At 54.8% G+C, this 18,282-nt stretch overlaps 4 protein-coding genes across 16 annotated transcripts; 3 read left to right on the top strand and 1 right to left on the bottom strand.

The window, feature by feature from the left end:
* Positions 1–145: 145 nt before the first annotated feature.
* RXRB (retinoid X receptor beta) lies at positions 146–6,838 on the bottom strand. Of its 6 annotated transcripts, none has more exons than XM_037005115.2 (11): positions 6,665–6,838; positions 6,292–6,484; positions 5,406–5,653; positions 4,775–4,931; positions 4,238–4,417; positions 3,017–3,189; positions 2,492–2,621; positions 2,172–2,304; positions 1,971–2,074; positions 1,540–1,645; positions 146–1,401 (listed from the first exon to the last, which is right to left on the bottom strand). In XM_037005115.2, the coding sequence occupies exons 1-11, from the start codon at positions 6,821–6,823 to the stop codon at positions 1,254–1,256; spliced, it is 1,731 nt and encodes a 576-aa protein (XP_036861010.1). In that variant the 5' UTR covers positions 6,824–6,838; the 3' UTR covers positions 146–1,253. The 6 variants fall into 6 exon arrangements, with proteins under 6 accessions (XP_036861010.1, XP_036861019.1, XP_036861029.1 ...); XM_037005124.2 differs by having other exon boundaries at positions 1,971–2,062; XM_037005134.2 differs by having other exon boundaries at positions 4,775–4,828; positions 5,406–5,443; positions 6,365–6,484; positions 6,665–6,766.
* Positions 6,795–10,427, top strand: SLC39A7 (solute carrier family 39 member 7). 2 transcript variants are annotated; one of them, XM_073224727.1, is made up of 8 exons: positions 6,795–6,985; positions 7,292–7,682; positions 7,772–7,940; positions 8,094–8,147; positions 8,280–8,426; positions 8,566–8,706; positions 8,913–9,109; positions 9,563–10,427. In XM_073224727.1, the coding sequence occupies exons 2-8, from the start codon at positions 7,296–7,298 to the stop codon at positions 9,833–9,835; spliced, it is 1,368 nt and encodes a 455-aa protein (XP_073080828.1). In that variant the 5' UTR covers positions 6,795–6,985; positions 7,292–7,295; the 3' UTR covers positions 9,836–10,427. The 2 variants fall into 2 exon arrangements, with proteins under 2 accessions (XP_073080828.1, XP_073080829.1); XM_073224728.1 differs by having other exon boundaries at positions 6,844–7,682; positions 7,871–7,940.
* A 177-nt stretch (positions 10,428–10,604) lies between these two features.
* Positions 10,605–12,799, top strand: HSD17B8 (hydroxysteroid 17-beta dehydrogenase 8). 4 transcript variants are annotated; one of them, XM_073224731.1, is made up of 9 exons: positions 10,605–10,711; positions 10,878–11,095; positions 11,195–11,311; positions 11,423–11,515; positions 11,619–11,704; positions 11,817–11,901; positions 12,105–12,147; positions 12,350–12,474; positions 12,608–12,799. In XM_073224731.1, exons 1-9 carry the CDS (start codon positions 10,666–10,668, stop codon positions 12,740–12,742), a joined length of 948 nt encoding a protein of 315 aa, XP_073080832.1. In that variant the 5' UTR covers positions 10,605–10,665; the 3' UTR covers positions 12,743–12,799. The 4 variants fall into 4 exon arrangements, with proteins under 4 accessions (XP_073080832.1, XP_036861046.1, XP_073080830.1 ...); XM_037005151.2 differs by having other exon boundaries at positions 11,387–11,515; positions 12,350–12,424; XM_073224729.1 differs by having other exon boundaries at positions 11,387–11,515.
* A 1,008-nt stretch (positions 12,800–13,807) lies between these two features.
* RING1 (ring finger protein 1) lies at positions 13,808–18,270 on the top strand. 4 transcript variants are annotated; one of them, XM_037005050.2, is made up of 7 exons: positions 13,808–13,917; positions 14,663–14,799; positions 15,703–15,741; positions 15,846–16,061; positions 16,746–17,135; positions 17,318–17,591; positions 17,855–18,270. In XM_037005050.2, exons 2-7 carry the CDS (start codon positions 14,777–14,779, stop codon positions 17,954–17,956), a joined length of 1,044 nt encoding a protein of 347 aa, XP_036860945.1. In that variant the 5' UTR covers positions 13,808–13,917; positions 14,663–14,776; the 3' UTR covers positions 17,957–18,270. The 4 variants fall into 4 exon arrangements, with proteins under 4 accessions (XP_036860945.1, XP_017514524.1, XP_036860939.1 ...); XM_017659035.2 differs by having other exon boundaries at positions 13,893–13,917; positions 15,581–15,741; XM_037005044.1 differs by lacking the exon at positions 13,808–13,917 and adding an exon at positions 14,392–14,551.
* Positions 18,271–18,282: the final 12 nt, after the last annotated feature.

The raw sequence follows: 18,282 nt of genomic DNA, 5'->3' as shown, positions 1-18,282 counted from the left end.
CGACAAAGCGCGCCTTGTGTCCCCCACCCTGCGCCCGCCTCTCAGGCCCCAGGGCACCTGGACGGCAGCGTCAAGGGGCTCCCTACCGGATGCCCCCCACACCCAGCCCATCACAGCGCTGCCCACTTCCCAACAGTCACCTCGGTCCAGAAAACAGCGATTTTAATTTGAAAGCGATTTTGTGTGTGAAAGAGAGGGGAAAGGAACCCCAGAGAGAAAAGCTGCAGGGCAAAAATCATGCAGCCCCAACACCCCAGCTCCAAATAGGCTGACCGTATCCCCTCAATTCTCAGGCCAGGGTCCTGTGTCCCTGCTGCCTATACTGTATGTGCCCAGGGCTGGGGAACAGCTGGGAAGGGATGAGCCTGAGATTGTTCACCAAACCAGCACCTACCTCACCCTGCCATCACAGCCAGGCCCCGTCCCCAAGGTAGACAGGGAGAGATCGGGGAGGAGGGTGGGAAGGCCAGTGCTTCAGGAACCCCAGGGACAGACCATCTCAGGGCCCTGCCTTTTCCAAACACTACCTCCACCACTGGCATTTCTCAGTCAACCTGGCAAAGTACAGTACTTCTTTGAGTCTAACTGTAAGTCATCCTCAGAGGAAATTAAAAATAGCAGATTGGTTCTACATGTCCACCCGCCGCCCCTTAACCACCACCTTATTTTTCAGTCTGACTGCAGCAGCAGGTGAAGTGTGAGAGGGACTCTGAAGAGGGCAATGACAGGGCCATCTTTCTCTTCCAGAGAAGCCCCTGTCTGCCAGGCTTGGTTAGAGGAAGCCCTGTCAGAGCACTCCTCCTGTGTCCATCAGTCTGGGAGGCCTGCCCCCCAGTATCCATCTCTGGGAGAGTTCCTATTTCCACTCCTCAGATGGGGAGCTAAGTGAGGGAGGATGAGAAGGAAGTAATGTCCTGGGAGCAAGGCCAGTGCTTTGTGCTGGGAGAAGGACAGATCACTCCAGGCAGGGGGTGAGTAATCACCCCAAATCACGGTAAACCCAGATAAATTCAGGGACTCAAGGCCACTGAAGAGAGAGGTCCAGCCCTCACAGGGAACTAGGGTCCCCTGACTTGTGATACCAAGCAAACCCCTTGGAGGGCTGATGAACCCCCTTGGAGGTCTCGGTTCTGCCCTGTACTCCTCACCTCACCAAGATTCTAGGAACACGGCCCCTCCCGCCCTGCCCCAAGGCTTGGAGTCCTCCCAGATGTGCACTCATCATGTGGGGAGCACCACATTTGGGTCTGGGCTCAGGCTAGCTGGTGGGGAGCCTCAAGCATCTCCATGAGGAAGGTGTCGATGGGAGTGTCGCCAATGAGTTTGAAGAAAAACAGATGCTCTAGACACTTAAGGCCAATGGACCTAAGGGCAGGAAGACGGAGCAGCAGCTTGGCAAACCTGAGACAGAGGTGAGAGAAGCCAAGTGAGAGCTGGAGCCACATGGGTCCTGAACACATCCTTATGGCATCATCCCGCACCCCTGTGGGAGCCTCAGTACCCTACCCACAACCCCTCATTCCCACAGCTCCTTCTCACCGTCCCTGCTGCTCAGGGTACTTCTGTTTGCAGTAAGTCTCCAGAGATGCGTACACCTTCTCCCGCAGGACCTCCACTTCACTGGGGTTGGAGAGGCCCTTGGCATCTGGGTTGGCAGGGAAGAGAGAACAGGAGGACAAATCAAGTCAGGACAAGTGTGGAGATGCTGCCCACACGATGTCCCTTTGGGACCCCACCTACTTGCCCTTCACCAGCTGCCTGGCAAGGGAAAAAGGGCACATCAGGTTTGTGGGATGGGCAGAGGGAAATACATCAGTGGATGTGTTTATGTGTTTTTTTCTTGGTCAGCTGGAGATTTCCTGGTTGAGGGTCTTACTAAGGGGGTCAAATGGGTAACTTAAGAGTCTCCAGAGAAGAGGAGGCTCCAAGGGTGCCTTGTCTTGAGAGACAGGGGCCATTCCTCCTCTTACCTGGATTAAACAGAATGATTGCCCTCAGGCAGCCAAGCTCTGTCTTGTCCATCCTCATGTCACGCATTTTGGACACTAGCTCTGTCAGCACCCTGGAGAGGGACCTGCAGGTCACTCAAAGGTCACAGCTCAGCCAGCCTTGGACACGGACCAGCCAATAGCCCCACCCCCTCTACGTAAGGGCCAGCGGAGGCCACTGACCGATCAAAGATGGCTCCCACGCCTGCAGAATGAGCTGAGTTGCGGTGCACATGAAGACCTGTGGCAAGGAGGATGCCATCTCGGACATCAATGGATCGGTGGGAGAAGGAGGCAATAAGGAGCTCGTTCCAGCCTGGGTGGGGGACAGCAAGAGTCAGAAGCCAGAGATCAGGTATGGGAGTCAAAGCACACTGGGGAAGAAGAGGTGGTGAGGTCAGTGAACTTGGCTCCCTGGGTATGCAAGTATGCACTGGGGTCACTAAGGTCAAGTCAAAAAGGGGTCAAATGTCAAGAGAGCAAAGGAATACAAGGCCACTGACCTGCCCGTAGCAATATGACCTGGTCATCCAGAGGCAAGGAGGAAAAGTGTGGGATCCTCTTCGCCCACTCAACAAGTGTGAATAGCTGTTTATCAGCTGCCTGACAGATGTTAGTCACAGGGTCATTTGGCTGCAGGGGATGGGGAATAAAAGTTATGGAAGTTTGGAGGTACACTGGAGCCCCACCCTTCTAAGAGGCTTTTGACACCCCCTCCTTATACGGAGTCTCTCTGCAAGCCCCATCTGAACCCACCCCTGTAAATCAGGCTTCTCTTCTGGCATTCAGGAAAACAATTGTTTATTTAGGACTTGCTTGGGGTTCTGCCCGTGGGTTGTTTTTGGGGGAGGGACAGAGGAAGCTATCAGACCCACCTCAGATGTTTGAGAGACTTTCTTTTGGCAGCACTTCCAGTCCCAGGCAGTGTTAGGGAGGTTGTGAGGGGAAGGGGAGGGGGAAATAAAAGACCTAGACTCCCACCCCTGAACCCCCATCAGGAAGGAGAGTGGAATGACCCCATCACTCACGCTGCTGCCGCTACCCCCGGTTCCCCCAGGACCCTCAACGCCCTGGTCACTCTTCTGCTCCACAGCAAGCTCTGCCTCCAGGATCCTGTCCACAGGCATCTCCTCAGGGGCTCCCCCAGCCCCCTCCCCCTCCCCGTCCTTGTCCTTCCCCCGCTGACGCTCCTCCTGTACCGCTGGGGAAAAGGCAGGAGAAGAAAAAACAGAAAGTCAGCAGCCAGCCATGAAAGGGTTCCAAAACATCTTCAGGGCCTTACCAAGGTCTCATAGCCCGTAGGACATATTTGTGGAAAGTGGGAACATCACTAGAAACAAAGTAGAATGAAGGCAGTGTGGAAACGGGTTATAAAAGGGCAAAAAATTAGCCAAGAAAGCAAGGGCAAAATGTGACAAGCACATTTCACTTTAACATTCACTCAGTTATTTTAACAGCCCTGTGAGCTCTTACCCCCATTTCTAAAGATGAAAAAATTGGGGCTTTGAGAAGTTAAACAGCCTGCCCAAGTTCACATAACACATGGCACATCTGAATCCAAGTGTGCCTGACTGCAAATTTTGTGCTCCTCTGACCCAACAAAGGGGTAATGAAAGGAACACTGGCCTGGGTCTTCTGAGCTGTGGGTTCTGATCCCAGCCCTGCAACTGTTTTGTTTCATGACCTTGGGAAAGCCATGCCTGAGGCTCATCTCTTTAAAATGAAGAGCCTGACCAAGTGAAAGAGATACTCTATAATGCATTTCTGAGAATCCCAGAATCAGACTTAAGAAGGTAAGATAAAGAAGAGGAAAAGCAACCTTGGGATCTTCAATAAAGTCTATAGCTTAAAAGTACAGTGTTCCAGAATTTGAAGGAAAAACCAGACAATAGGGAGACTGAAACCAAAAAGGATCAAAGGGTCAAAGAGAGGAGAGACTATTCAGGTTAGAGAAGGGGTGACAGAGAAGCCCACCAAGAGAAGGCAAATTTATTCTACTCTAGCACCAGACGTGGGAGTGGTCACAGGTGCAGGGCACAGAAGCAGACCCATTTAGAAGGAAACTCAAGGGACCAGATCAGGATACCAGGGACAATTGCTGATGAGGAGGGGAGAAGGAAATCAAATATCGCCCTCTAGAGGAGAGACAGAACAGTCCAGCCTCTCTGAGATGGATAGCTGGTGGTTTCCCCAAGTATTCCCTTGGCCCCTTCCCTCCTCTCCCATAGGGCAGACGGACAGGCCCTTACCTTCCCTCTTCATGCCAGTGGCTAGGCACTTCTGATAGCGGCAGTACTGACAGCGATTCCGCTGGCGCTTGTCCACCGTGCAGTCCTTGTTGTCCCTGCACGAGTAGGTCAGGTCCTTCCGGATAGTGCGCTTGAAGAAGCCTTTGCAACCCTCACAGCTGTAAACCCCGTAGTGTTTGCCTACAAGAAGAGGGGAAGAGCAATGACAAGGCAGCAGGTAGACCTCTCACCATTAGGTCTCTGACAAGCTTACTTTTAAGTTCACTTTGTGTTTGCCAAATACAGAGATGAGAAACCAGCACACGGGTGGGATGATCCAGTCCCACTCTCCTCACTGTTCAAAAACCCTGTATGAGCCCCCTTTTCCCTCTGACCACTGCCCATCCCACATCTGAGCTTCAGGCTCCTTAGCTCTCTCTCATCAGGCCTTCCCCAGCGCACTGGCTCCAACAAGACCCCATGCAGCCCTCGGAATGCCACAAGTAATGGTAAATTACAAACTCCCTTTCTTCTCTGCTGACCCTCTGGACCCCATACCTGAGCTTCGGTCCCCGCAGATTGCACATAGTCGTTTGCCAGCCCCAGGGCCACCTGGAGGGGTTGGACAGTGCAGGCCCCGGACCCCTAAGACTGGTGGCTTCACATCTTCAGGGGGGCCAGACCCACCCCCAGGGAGCGACACTGTTGAATTAATCTGGGATGGGGAAATAGGGAAGTCACAGGGAGACTCACTGGGAAGAACCTCTCGGAGGTGATGGAAATCATCCCTACACCTAGAAGGGCCCTGCATTGCACATTACGGAAGATACTATTTAAACTGCAGTCTGTGTGAAGAGGCATCCCTGGAGCGTAACCCCAAAGAAATTAGACATACAGTTCCCTCTGAAACTGTGCAACACAGTGGCCCTGAAAGGCATGTATCTCAGAATGACAGATGGGACAAAGGGCAGAAAATCACTGATAGGTGAAAGGGACATAAAAACTATAAGGGTTGGAGAGGAAGCATGCACTGAAATATCAGTCACCTCAGGAAGGGCAAAGGGTCTCACAAGGACCTGCCAGGATTAGATGACTGGAAGGTCAGTGGGCTGTGGGGAAGTTCACACAAGGATCCGGGGTCACAAGGAAATGAAAGTGGAGAGGCAGTAAGTAGGCCACAACCTCTCACCTGGGGACTGCTGACAGGCCCGGAGAATCCTGGGGGAGCTGGAGGGGGCAGACCAGGGGACCCCATGGAAGAGCTGATGACCGGGAAGGGGGAGCCCAGCTGGGGGGGTGGCATCGGAGGTGGGGGTGGGGCCCCAGAGCCTCCAAGGGATGGGGCTGCTGAAGGAGGTAAGGGTAGCCCAGGAGGAGAAGGGGGAAGGGCCCCCTGGGGAAGGGGATTTGGGGAGGAACTGTCTGGGCTTCGGGAGTCTGAGGAAAGGACACATACAGGCACAGAGACACACAAACAGAGAAACAAAAAGAGAAAATGAGTCTTCAATCATCCCACTGGAGACTTTAATTCTCTAATCTCCCACCGCGCCCCACCCAACCCCACCCATCCCCAAGTCCAGAGACCGCCCACTCCCTGCTGTAAACGGTTTAAGTGTTAAGAGGAGGGGGTGGACAAAAAGGATAGTTCAGGAGAGGAAAAATTCCAAGCAAGGCACTTGGTCACCCCAAGCCGGAAGCGTCCAGGGTGGGTGGGGCAGCACGTGGGGTGGACGAGTCGGCCCCTCCATTCCCAGCTTGGAGCCGGAGCGTGCGGGAAGAGGAAGGGACCCCCCATAGGACACAGGATCCGACTTCAAACGTCCAGAGTCCTCCTCCTTGAGGACTCGTGTCCCACTCCCGGGACCTCCGGAGCGCAGGGCCTCAGGCGGCCACCGCCAGGAGGGCGGAAGCTCCCCCCGCCCCGGGGGGAGGGCGCTAAAGCCCTCCACAGGGAGGGGACGCGTGTTTACAAACAAGGGGGCGGGAGCGCCAGGGAAAGAGCGCCAGAGGAGCTGGGGGAGGGGTTGCAGATAGCGCGGTCACTGGCTCGCCTGTTCACGGGCTCGAACACTCACCCCGCCCGCTGTCGCCCATCCCGTCCCGTCCAGCCTCCCCCGGCTCCGGCTCCGGGGTTTGTTGTTCTCCTACTGCAGCCGCCGCCGCCGCCGCCGGATCCAGCCAGGGCCGTCGCCGCCGCCACCGGGACGCGACCCCACAATGCATTTCTTTTCGCACCCCCACCGGCCCACACTGCCCTGCGGCATGCCGCTGTGGGAGGAAGGGCGGGCGAGCAGCCCAAGACATGATTCCTGGCTGAGTGTAGGGATACCGAAGAGGTACCAGGGATTCCCAAAGACTGACCGGGGGCTGGCCGAGCACAAGAAGGCCCCAGGGGAAAGGACTCTGGCCTGAACCGGGTCAAATTAGGCGCTTCGCTCTGCTCCGTACCAAAATGACAGCGCCGATATGGCAACCATCTTGGTATAGACGGGAAGTCTTCGCGTTAGTTCCCGCCCTCTCGTCTAGTTGGAAACGTAGGAGGCGGTCTCCTCGGGCCTGTAAGCGGGCCTCGCCCAGCCTCCCCTCAAATAACCTCCACACACACATCGCACATGCGCATCAGGGAGGGCAGCCAAGCCAATACAGGAGAGCCGACATATTAGTAAAGGTATTGGAACCGAGGTAGAACGGAACTTCCTGTTCTCGCGGGAGCTAGAGGTGGGACTGCCACGTCTAAGCAAACGGGAAAAGGAAAGGATACTGGAGCCGGTGAGAATTCCCCGCTTTACCCTACCGTCCGTTCTTTTCAGGCCTTTTTGCCCACTTAGTGGGTCATAGAGACGAGGACCCAGAAGGCCCGTAAAACGGACGACCAAAGCCTAGAGCGGTGTCCAGGGGCCCTACATCCGGGAGGGGGTTCGGGATAAAGAGAACGAGTCCTGGGAACAATGTGGGTGGGGACAGAATGGGGAGCGGCCCATAGAAGTGGACGGAGGGCGCGAGCGGAGTAAAGAGGACCCCACATAGGTATAGAGTTGAAGGTCAGGTGGAATCACTCTCTGTCCCTCTGGTCAGCGTGATGGCCAGAGGCCTGGAGGTCCCCCGCTGGGGGGCCGTGGAACTGCTGATCTGGGCAGCCTTGGGGCTGCTAGTGGCCGGACACGGAGGTCATGGCGACCTGCAAGAGGACCTGCACGAGGACTTTCATGAACACAGCCACAGGCAGTCACATGAGGATTTCCACCAAGGACACAGCCATGCCCATGGCCATGGCCACACTCATGAGAGCATCTGGCATGGGCATACCCACGGTCACGAACATGGACATTCACATGAGGATTTGCACCATGGCCATGGCCACTCCCATGAGAGCCTCTATCACAGGGGACATGGACATGACCATGAGCACAGCCATGGGGCTCCAGGCATCAAGGAGGAATTGGACACTGTCACTCTCTGGGCCTACGTGAGTCCCCAGGGGATGGGAGGGAGAGGGTCTGATTCTGGATTGTTGGGAAATCCTATACCACTTGACCCCTGACTGTCCCTCACCAGGCACTGGGGGCCACAGTGCTGATCTCTGCAGCTCCGTTTTTCGTTCTCTTCCTTATCCCTGTGGAGTCAAACTCCCCCCGGCACCGTTCTCTACTCCAGATCCTGCTCAGTTTTGCTTCAGGTGGACTGCTGGGAGATGCCTTCCTGCACCTCATCCCTCATGCCCTGGGTAAGTGACCTCTGATCTCTACCTCACATCTTAATGTATTTTATTCTTTGGACAAAAGGGTTCTTTCCTCTTACCGACCTGCCAGTATTCCCCAAAATGCACACCCCTGAGCAGGATATTCCTTCATCTAGCCTTTTCTCCTACTTCCTCCAGAACCTCATTCTCACCATCCTCTGGAGCAACCTGGACATGGACACTCCCACAATGGTGAGAAAGGGGTGGAAGGAGCCAGGTTGGGGTGCTGGGAAAGGTTTGTCCCTCCCTAATCTTCTCTCAAACTTGGGGTAGAGGAGTCTGAAATCCTCATTTCCTTTAATGTCTCAAAACCTCCATTCCCAGGCCAGGGCCCCATTCTGTCTGTGGGACTGTGGGTCCTCAGTGGAATTGTTGCCTTTCTTGTGGTGGAGAAATTTGTGAGACATGTGAAAGGAGGACATGGACACAGTCATGGTCACGCACATGGAAGCCATGGACATGGAAGACAGGGTGAGCCCAGAAACAGCTTTCATAAAAGCCACCTTGTCTACCTCAGAATCTGCTCATTTTATGGCTCTTAGATGGGAGGGGACTTCCCCTTTTGAAGGTATTTTGTTCCCCACTCTTACCAACTTTTTTCTTCCCTCAGAGCATCCTTCAAAGAAGAAGCAGAGCTCAGAGGAAGAAGAAAAGGAAGGAGGGGGATCACAGAAGAGAAGACCAGGGAGTACAGGGCCCAAAGATGGGCCAGTGAGACCTGAGAATTCTGAAGATGAAAAAATAGGTTCAGGTGAGGGCCAGGGTTGGTGATGCTTGGGCAAGGAGCATCATCGTGAATCACATGGAATATACACTGCGGATAATGGCAGATGTCTGGGAAACACAGAGGGGCTAGTTGTGAAGTGGTCTGTGGAAAGGTGATCAGGGCTGACCAGGGCTGGGACTGCGGAGGATGGATGTCTCTAATCATTTTATCTTCCTTTTTTCCTGTACAAGATCTGCGTGTGTCAGGGTACCTAAATCTGGCTGCTGACCTGGCACACAACTTCACAGATGGTCTGGCCATTGGTGCTTCATTTCGTGGGGGTCGGGGGCTAGGGATCGTGACCACACTGACTGTCCTGCTACATGAAGTGCCCCATGAAGTCGGGGACTTTGCCATCTTGGTCCAGTCTGGGTGCAGCAAAAAGCAGGTTGGTGATGATATGCACCGAACATGGTTGTCTCAAATCCTTTATCCTCTGCTCACCCCATACCCAAGAACTGCTTCTCATTAGTTCCAAACAAGTCATACTGTTACTAACAACAAATTCTCTAGAAATGAGAGGGGGAAGTTCTCTTTCTTTGTCCTGTCACTCAGTGTTTCTTAAACTGTGGTCTGTAAACCATCTGAATGGTTTATGAGGGTCTTTCACACTCAGCTCCCCACCCTGACCTACTGGGTCAGGTCTGTGGAAAGAACCTCTTTGATATCTAAGGTTGTTCAAAAAGTGTCTATTGTAGACCTTCCCCCACCCCACTTTTTGTCTTACTCTTTAGTTCTCAAAGGCATTTACCCTACCTATGTGCACCTATACCCCACAGCTATGTCTAAACCACTGATATCCTTTACATGTCATTGAGTGCCTCTCTCTTCTGCCCACCAGGCGATGCGTCTACAACTACTCACGGCAGTAGGGGCACTGGCAGGCACAGCCTGTGCCCTCCTAACTGAAGGAGGAGCAGTGGGCAATGAAATTGCAGGTGGTACAGGTCCTGGCTGGGTTCTACCATTCACTGCAGGTGGTTTTATCTATGTGGCAACAGTGTCGGTGCTGCCTGAGCTGTTGAGGGAGGCATCACCACTGCAGTCACTTCTGGAGGTGCTTGGGCTGCTGGGAGGAGTTGTCATGATGGTGCTGATTGCCCACCTCGAGTGAGAGGTGGGATAAACTGCCCCCACCCCAGCCCTGAACCTCTAGCCTCTTAAGTCTCCCAGGTCAGGGGGCTGTGGAATTTGGAGGCCCTGCCCAGAGACATCTGCCAAAGAAGTTCTATCCTAGGAAAGTGGTGACTTTGGCATGAGGGCCATGGCAGTCCTACAAGGGGCTGCAGAGGTGAGAATGAGAGGCCAGAGGGGCCATAGTGTTGAGCATGTGCTGACCATGTTTTTGGATTTGCGGGGCTACATGGGGCCATAAAAAAGAGGAGGCGTGATGGCAGCCTACCCCTGTCCCGCTACTCAACCTCTTCACGGAGGACCAAGCTACTACACAGGCTTCTTCAGGGTCGGTCTGACTCTTTCCCACCTGTTATTGGAAGTTTCAGGAAAGACCAGAGCCCTGGACAGAGTGTAGCAGGAGGAGTCAGGGATGATCAATTAAATGTCAATCGTGTGTCCTAATTTGGAAGTGATTGGGGGATAAGGGGGGCTACTAATCTCATGGCCTGATTTTTTTATTTCTTTTTATATCACTGAATGGAAGGGGAGGGGTGGTGACCGGAAATAAAGTCTTTAAATCTTCCACCTCACACGCAGTCTTTGGCTTTTTAGGGGGAGTGGGGCCCCTCCCCACTACCCGACCCCCCAAGTCGTGGTACTTGGCTGCACCCCGGCTTGGCTGTGGGAGGTTGGCCTGCGCTGGCGGCCACAATTAGCCTAGCGCCTGTGGGCCTTCGATTGGCGCGGCTTTGCTCTCGCCACGCCCCCTCTGAGCTCGGATTGGCTCAGTCCTGGAGTGGGTTCCCACCCACCTACCCGCTGCTAACCATGGCGTCTCAACTCCGGCTCCGCTCCGCGCTGGCCCTGGTCACAGGTTGAAGGGGTGCTATCGCTGGGTGGTTTGGGGTGCTGAAGTTGGGGTCGCGCCTTCGGACTCTGCAGCGATGTGGCCTCGTCCAAATTCTACTTTGTGCCCTGTTGACCTCTGACCTCTGCCCACTCCTCCCTCCTACCTGCCAGCGTGTTCTCTCTCACCTCAGGCGCGGGTGGCGGCATCGGCAGAGCCGTCAGTGGGCGCCTGGCCGGAGAGGGGGCCACCGTGGCCGCTTGCGACCTGGACGGGGCAGCGGCACGGGAGACGGTGCGGCTGCTGCGCGGGCGGGGGAGCGAGGAGGGGGTGCCCCGCGGCGCCCACGCTTCCTTCCAGGTTGATGTGTCTGAGGCAGGGGCCACCAGGCGCCTGCTGGAACAAGTGCAGGTGAACGCGAGAGACCTCGCCCCCTTTAAAGCTCTAACACTGCCTCTACTGTCCCTGGCTTTCCGTGGTATTTTGGTGTGTAACCTCCTCCTTCCATAGGCCTGTTTTTCTCGGCCTCCATCTATCGTTGTGTCCTGTGCGGGCATCAACAGGGATGAGTTTCTGCTGCACATGTCTGAGGACGACTGGGACAGAGTCATAGCTGTCAATCTCAAGGTGGTGACCTCTGAACCCGTGACTTCTGGCTCCTCTAGCCTGGGGGAGGGAGTTGAAGAAAGACTGTCACTCCAGCTGATCCTTTGTGCCTTGTTCCTCTTCCCAACCCAGAGCATCTTTCTAGTCACACAGGCTGCAGCCCAAGCCCTGGTGTCCAGTGGTTGTCATGGCTCCATCATCAATATCAGTAGCATCATAGGGAAGGTGAGGTTGAGTTGGGACGAGGTCAGCCAACTAAAATGGGCATAGAGAGGACAGCTCCTCCTTCGGACTTCTGACTCATCCCAAATCTCTGACTCACCTATAGGTGGGAAATGTGGGACAGACAAACTATGCAGCATCCAAGGCTGGAGTGATTGGGCTGACCCAGACTGCAGCCCGTGAGCTTGGACGGTTGGTCAGACGCCTGGGGAGAGGGGAAGTTTTGCTGAGGCTTATGGGAGGTCTGAGGAAAAGGTCAATGTTCAGTCCTCTCCAAAGTCAGCAGCCATTCTCCCTTCCACAGACATGGAATCCGCTGTAACTCTGTCCTCCCAGGGTTCATTACAACACCTATGACACAAAAAGTGCCACAGAAAGTGCTGGACAAGGTAGGAGGCCGTGGGCAGAGAACTATATTATTCAGACCCAACCTCTCTGGGCTGCAGAGAGAGAATGCCAGGCACAGTGTCTGGCAAATAGTAGATATTCAATTAAGTGTACAAAGAATGAATACAAAAGAAAAAAGGGTCAAAGACTTGGTCTACAAAAAAATCCATAAAAGAAACTTTCACCTACATATGTTTCCTTACAGGTGATTGGAATGATCCCAATGGGACATATGGGGAGCCCTGAGGGTGAGCACTGAGTGGGGACGAAGGCCATGGGGAACGGTGCTAAGTGAAGAGATCCCAAAGTCTGTGGTATCTGAGAGGTTCTCACCAGGATTGGTTGTTTCTGTGTGTGCCTGGGAAGAGGGGGTGTTGCTAGGGGGAGGTGATGGCCACTTTGGTCTATAAGAGTGAGTAGGATTGTGCCCTCTCTCCACTATTCCCATAGATGTAGCAGATGTGGTTGCATTCTTGGCATCTGAAGCCAGTGGATACATCACAGGGGCCTCAGTGGAAGTCACTGGTATGAGGCCATCCTGGGGAGGGAGAGAGCAGAGAAGTGGAACCCAGATGGTAAGGGAAAGTGAGGCAAGTCTGGTGCCACTGAGGGAAGGGCAGAAGTTCCCATAGGCCAGGGACAGAAGTGGGTGCCCCAGCCCATTTTTCTCCACCTTTGCATCTGTCCAAATGTTTCTGCCCCTTCCAGGAGGTCTTTTCATGTAACTGCTTTAAGGACCCTGGACTCTGCACACTCCCTCACCACTCTGCCTGGCTTCCTGCTGGTGAGGACTCAGTTCCCAGGCTACAAAAGGGGTGGCAGTGTATGGCTCAGGAATGCTGAATATGGGAGGCAGGGGTGCTTGTGACCCTAATAAATTCCAAATCCTCTTCCCTGCCACCTCTGGTTCTTCTTGTGTCCAAGCTCTCAGACCCTTCCCCACCTCCCCCTCCTTTCCCTTTCCCAGAGGATTGTTCCCTTTCAGTGCCTGGTCTCCCAGGGCAACCCCCGCCACCGGGTGTGAGAGAAGAGAGTGTGTGTGTGTCTCTGGATGCGTGACACTCTGGGTCTTTTTTTGGGGGGGAGGGGTCTCTACCCCATCCCCTCCCACTCATCCTGCAGTCCCAGTCTCCTCCCCCCAATTCCCTGGGTCCTTATGGTCCCCAAGGGTGATTTGTCCATGGCCCCATCCTGGTGTCCAGTCTGGCCTTGGAAGGAAGTCTTGGAACAGGTGGCCCTCCCCCACCCCTCTCCTTTCTCTGAGTCTCCCCCTTTCCTTTCCACCTTACAATAGCTACAGCCGGCCTGGGGTCCAATGGGGGGGGATTAGGGGAGGGGGCCAGGATTAGGGGAATGGACCAGCCCATGAAAGGACCTGAAGGAGAGCAGAAGGGAGGGGGTTGGGAGGAGGAGGAAGGGGAGGGGGTCCGCGCTAATCGACTCTGGAGCCCACATAAGGACTGACCACGGACTGAAGGAGAGGACAGGGAAGTAGGGGGGAACTGGGGGAGGGGGCGAGGGGACCCACTGCTGCCTTCCCATAAACAGGCCACCCCATGGCAGCTGCAGCCCAAATCCCGGAGCTCTGGCTGGAAGAGACAGGACACCCGTCCCGGTCTCTTATGCCCGTATGCCTCTCCCATCCCCTGCCCTCAATGGGGATCGCTCTGCCCCCTTCTCTTCTTTCCTTCCCGTCCCCTTCCTACTGGAAAGTCCTGGAGAAGGCTCTGCCCGTTTCCCGCTCCAGACGTTCGGCCCCTTGTCCTCGCCCACACGCGCACACCCCCTCCCCTCCCCATCTTAGTGTGTCCCTGCTTCCGCGTGGTGTCTCCATTCCCCCGTTCCTCCCCCGCCCCGGGCCGCGGCTCTTGATTGTCCAAACGCAATTCTCGAGTCTGTGGCTCTGGCCGAGAGTTGAGTCTGGACGTCCCGAGCCGCCGCCCCCAAACCTCGAGGGGAGAGCGGGTCGGAGGGTCTAGGGAGAGCCAAAACGGAGGGTGAAGCAAGTCCCCAGGGTGGTAAGGGGAATCCCGGGCACACCGGGACTTAGTTGCGTTCACGGGACTGGAGAACTGAAGCGACAGAGGATCCTTTGCAGCATTTCCCCCCCCCTGAATCCTGGCCTGGGATTGTGAGGAGGGGGGACCCGTTCCCCAGAGCCGCTAGGGGACACGGTGGGGGAGGTGGTCGCTTTTCCAATCTCTACGTCCCCCTACAGGGGTCGAAGCGATCCCAGGCCCCGCCCTGCGGAGCGGAGGCCCTAGGTGGGGCCCTCGAGAAGGGAATGGTGGCTAAGGTTGGCTGCGGGACGGCGCTGGCCCGGGTACAGGGTCTGTGGTCCCCACGTGGCGCGGGACTACGAGGAAGCCAGCTCCTCACTGGGCCGGGAGCGTCCCGAGGGCGGGGGAACCCAGGCGTCCACGTCGCGTCCCCCCCGCGCCGCGAGTGGCGGGTGACGTCTCCGCCAGCAGGGGCTGGGGGGTTAGGGTGGAGGGGCAGGCGGAAGTGACGTAGGGCCCCAGCGCCCGGGCCATGGCGGCGGCGGCGGGAGCTGCTGTTTGAGCAGCGGCTGCGGACCGAGCTGACTGGGCCCGGGAGCCCGGGCCCAGCTAGGGGCGCTGCGGCAGCGGGGGCGCGGACGGCTGGAGCCGGGTGAGGGGCAGCGCCGGTGCGGGTCGGGGCGGAGGGGGGAGCCTCGGAGGGGCGGGGTCTGTGCGCGGGCGGCTCCCTTAACACCCTCCCTCCCCTTCCCTCTGTCCCCAGCCCACCACTCCTCCTCCCCCGCTGTGGAGCCCTGGTGGCGAGGTCTGTGCCCGGTCACCATGACGACGCCGGCGAATGCCCAGAATGCCAGCAAAACGTGGGAATTGAGTCTGTATGAGCTCCACCGGACTCCGCAGGTGACACGGATTCACTCTTAGCAGTTCACACCCTCTCCTCAAACCCCTCAATCCCCAGACTCCCATCTCTCAGCCTCTTCTAGTTTTTGCCCCATTCTGCCATCACTGCCCGATTTCCCGGACTCCCTTGGCCCTACCTTCGAATAACCTTAATTTTTTCTCAGCACTTCCACATTTAACTCATTTAATCCTCGAAACAGCCGTGCCAGAGTGGTAAAGCAAGTGTTACTACCTTCATTTGAAAGATAGTAAACAGACAGAAATTACCTTTACTGTTTCTCATTTAAATGTCATAGGTTAGTGAGTCTTATGACTCACCTTGGGAATTTATTTAAAAGTGGAGTTTCTTGGCTTGCCCTCTACTCCCCAACATTCTGATACAATAATGGGATCAGGTCTCAGAATCTGCGTTTTTAACACACCCTTGGGGATTCTGATATAGATGGTACCAGGACAATACTTTAAGAAATTGTTTGAATTTAAGTCTTCCCCAGACCACAAATCCATGCCACCCCATACCTCTCACCAAACCTCAGATCTTCCTATTGCAAAGCCCCTGCTCTTGACAACTCTAATCCTTTCTGTTCTCCAATCTCTCCAAGTTAATAGCTTTTCTCTCTCTCAGAATTTCCATCTTCTTCAAGTGGTTAACATGGGATACCCAGATTCTGCCATCTCACGATATGTACTTCTCAAAATTGCCATTCCGTGAACCACTTGTTTCTAAAACCCATTTCCCCCTCAACCCACCATCACCTTTCCAACTCACTGATGCCTCCAGGAAGCCATCATGGATGGCACAGAGATTGCAGTTTCTCCTCGGTCACTGCATTCAGAACTCATGTGCCCCATCTGCCTGGACATGCTGAAGAATACAATGACCACCAAGGAGTGTCTCCACAGATTCTGTTCTGACTGCATTGTCACGGCCCTGCGGAGCGGGTAACAGGAGGGACATCTTTGGAATAGGGTGAAGGGTACAGAGTTGGGGCCTCAATGCCCTGGCAGCTGACTGTTCTTTCAGGGTCTCCTCTCTCCCACACCAGGAACAAGGAGTGCCCTACCTGCCGTAAGAAGCTGGTATCCAAGCGGTCTCTGCGGCCAGACCCCAACTTTGATGCCCTGATCTCTAAGATCTATCCAAGCCGGGAGGAATACGAGGCCCACCAAGACCGGGTTCTCATCCGCCTCAGCCGCCTGCACAACCAGCAGGCACTGAGCTCCAGCATCGAAGAGGGGCTGCGTATGCAGGCCATGCACAGGTTCGGGTCTGGGAGGGAGGTGGTAGCAGGGCTGGTGGGACAGATCCATGGGTCAGACTCCTGGTGCTGTCTTTGCTCCCTATCAGCTTCTAAGCCTTAGCATCCTAAGAGGTAAACACAGCCTGATTGTCAGATCTGGAAATCATGGATGTAAATTACAACTTCTTAGTTAGCATCTGGCACTACTACTATTAATAACTCAGCCCCTCACTTTCTAGATATTAGAACAATAGAGTGATTTTGAGCATAAGTTCTAGCATTCACACTGCTGGGACTTAAATCACCTCCTAGGTCTGTATGCTTAGTCGTTAATGTGTATCCAAATTACTTGTTAAAAATGCAAATTCTAACTCAGTAGGACTGAAATTAGGCCTGAGAGTCTGCATTTCTATAAGCCTATGCTACTGGTTCTTGAACCACACTTTGAGAAGGTAGGGACTATGATCTCAAACTACTTAACCTCTCTAAGCCTCAGTTTCCTCAGATATGAAACAATACAATTTCCTCCCTTATAGTGTATGTGTTATGTGAGGCAATCAGTGCAGAACACTTAGCTTGGCACATAGTGTTTTAAAACTGTTAGGTATCATCATTAAGATTTTCCTGTTCTCCTAATTCTCTGAAGTTTAAAGTCTAAGTCTCTCATCCTTGGTGCTTTCTAACTTAAATCACTTGTTTCTACAGGGCCCAGCGTGTGAGGCGGCCAATGCCCGGGTCAGATCAGACCACCACCATGAGTGGCGGGGAAGGAGAGCCTGGGGAGGGGGAGGGGGACGGAGAGGATGTGAGCTCAGACTCCGCCCCTGACTCTGCCCCAGGCCCTGCTCCCAAGCGACCTCGTGGAGGGGGTGCAGGGGGGAGTAGTGTAGGGACAGGGGGAGGTGGCACTGGTGGAGTGGGTGGGGGTGCCGGTTCTGAAGACTCTGGTGACAGAGGAGGGACCTTGGGAGGGGGAACCCTGGGCCCCCCAAGCCCTCCTGGGGCCCCCAGTCCTCCGGAGCCAGGTGGAGAAATTGAACTCGTGTTCCGGCCCCACCCCCTGCTCGTGGAGAAGGGAGAATACTGCCAGACTAGGTGAGAGCCCTGTCTTTCCCCACACCAATAAGAAACAAAAGATTGCATACACATCCAACAGAAATGGGCTTTGCCCAAACCCAGAACGAACCCTAACCCAGAGGCCCTTTTGGAAAGTTCCCTACTTCCCTTCTCCATTTGAGGCCTTCTGTGTCCTAAACCTGTTCTCTTGCCTACTTCAGATATGTGAAGACAACTGGGAATGCCACAGTGGACCATCTCTCCAAGTACTTGGCCCTACGCATTGCCCTTGAGCGGAGGCAGCAGCAAGAGGCGGGGGAGCCAGGAGGGCATGGAGGGGGTGCCTCTGATCCTGGGGGACCTGATGGGGGTGGTGGAGAGGGTGGGGGTGCCGGAGGAGGTGACAGCCCTGAGGAGCCTGCCTTGCCCAGTCTGGAAGGTGTCAGTGAAAAGCAGTACACCATCTACATTGCTCCTGGGGGTGGAGCTTTCACGGTAAGGGCCTCTGAAGGCTGTGGTGTAAGGGGTTAGGGGTGAGCCTAGGGCCACACAGACCATGATCCGACCTAACTGACTGACCCTCTTCTCCCTCTGCATCTCCTAATCTCCCTTCCCTGTCATCACTCTATATGCCCTGCTTTGCCTCATCTCTCTGTTACTCCTTTTCTTTCCTCCCTTGGTCACTTTTTGCCTCATTCATATCCTTTATCTTCTGCAACTTTCTCTTCCCCTGCCTCTTCCTTCCACCTGCTCTGTAGACACTGAATGGCTCACTGACCCTGGAACTGGTGAATGAGAAGTTCTGGAAGGTATCCCGGCCGCTGGAGCTCTGCTATGCCCCTACCAAGGATCCAAAGTGACCCCACAGGGACAGCCAGAGGATGGGGACCACGGGGTATCCCTGTGTCCTAGCCCACCACCCCAGCGTCTTTGTCCCCCAGTCCCCCCTAGCCCAGCCAGCCAGCAAGAGGACACAAATGAGGACAAGTGGCTTTTATACAAAGTATCTATATCAGATTCTTCTATATTGTACAGAGTGGGGCATGTGCCCCCATCTACTGCCTTTTCTATTGCCCCTCAACTTCCCATCTATACAAAATGTTGGGGAAGGTGAAGAACCCTCCCCCTCATACCCTTCTACCAACAACAAGTTTGCTTTTTTTCCTCTTTGAAACTTGTGGTTCCG

The sequence above is a fragment of the Manis javanica genome, chromosome 16 (assembly GCF_040802235.1).
Source record: "Manis javanica isolate MJ-LG chromosome 16, MJ_LKY, whole genome shotgun sequence".
Lineage (NCBI taxonomy): Eukaryota > Metazoa > Chordata > Mammalia > Pholidota > Manidae > Manis > Manis javanica.
Note: the sequence above shows the minus strand (reverse complement) of the source record. Positions and strands in the feature narration are given on the sequence as shown.

Excerpts from the sequence above, each read along its gene's own strand:
- RXRB (XM_037005115.2), bottom strand. The coding sequence starts at position 6,823 with ATGTGTGTGTGGAGGTTATTTGAGGGGAGGCTGGGCGAGGCCCGCTTA. Across the intron at positions 6,485-6,664 it reads ATATCGGCGCTGTCATTTTG|CGGCATGCCGCAGGGCAGTG; the intron begins GTACGGAGCAGA and ends TTCCTCCCACAG. Across the intron at positions 2,305-2,491 it reads GGTCATATTGCTACGGGCAG|GCTGGAACGAGCTCCTTATT; the intron begins GTCAGTGGCCTT and ends TCCCCCACCCAG.
- SLC39A7 (XM_073224727.1), top strand. The coding sequence starts at position 7,296 with ATGGCCAGAGGCCTGGAGGTCCCCCGCTGGGGGGCCGTGGAACTGCTG. Across the intron at positions 8,148-8,279 it reads ACATGGACACTCCCACAATG|GCCAGGGCCCCATTCTGTCT; the intron begins GTGAGAAAGGGG and ends CTCCATTCCCAG. Across the intron at positions 8,427-8,565 it reads CCATGGACATGGAAGACAGG|AGCATCCTTCAAAGAAGAAG; the intron begins GTGAGCCCAGAA and ends TTCTTCCCTCAG.
- HSD17B8 (XM_073224729.1), top strand. The coding sequence starts at position 10,666 with ATGGCGTCTCAACTCCGGCTCCGCTCCGCGCTGGCCCTGGTCACAG. Across the intron at positions 10,712-10,877 it reads CGCGCTGGCCCTGGTCACAG|GCGCGGGTGGCGGCATCGGC; the intron begins GTTGAAGGGGTG and ends CTCTCACCTCAG. Across the intron at positions 11,902-12,104 it reads CACAGAAAGTGCTGGACAAG|GTGATTGGAATGATCCCAAT; the intron begins GTAGGAGGCCGT and ends GTTTCCTTACAG.
- RING1 (XM_017659035.2), top strand. The coding sequence starts at position 14,722 with ATGACGACGCCGGCGAATGCCCAGAATGCCAGCAAAACGTGGGAATTG. Across the intron at positions 16,062-16,745 it reads CGTATGCAGGCCATGCACAG|GGCCCAGCGTGTGAGGCGGC; the intron begins GTTCGGGTCTGG and ends TTGTTTCTACAG. Across the intron at positions 17,136-17,317 it reads GGAGAATACTGCCAGACTAG|ATATGTGAAGACAACTGGGA; the intron begins GTGAGAGCCCTG and ends TGCCTACTTCAG.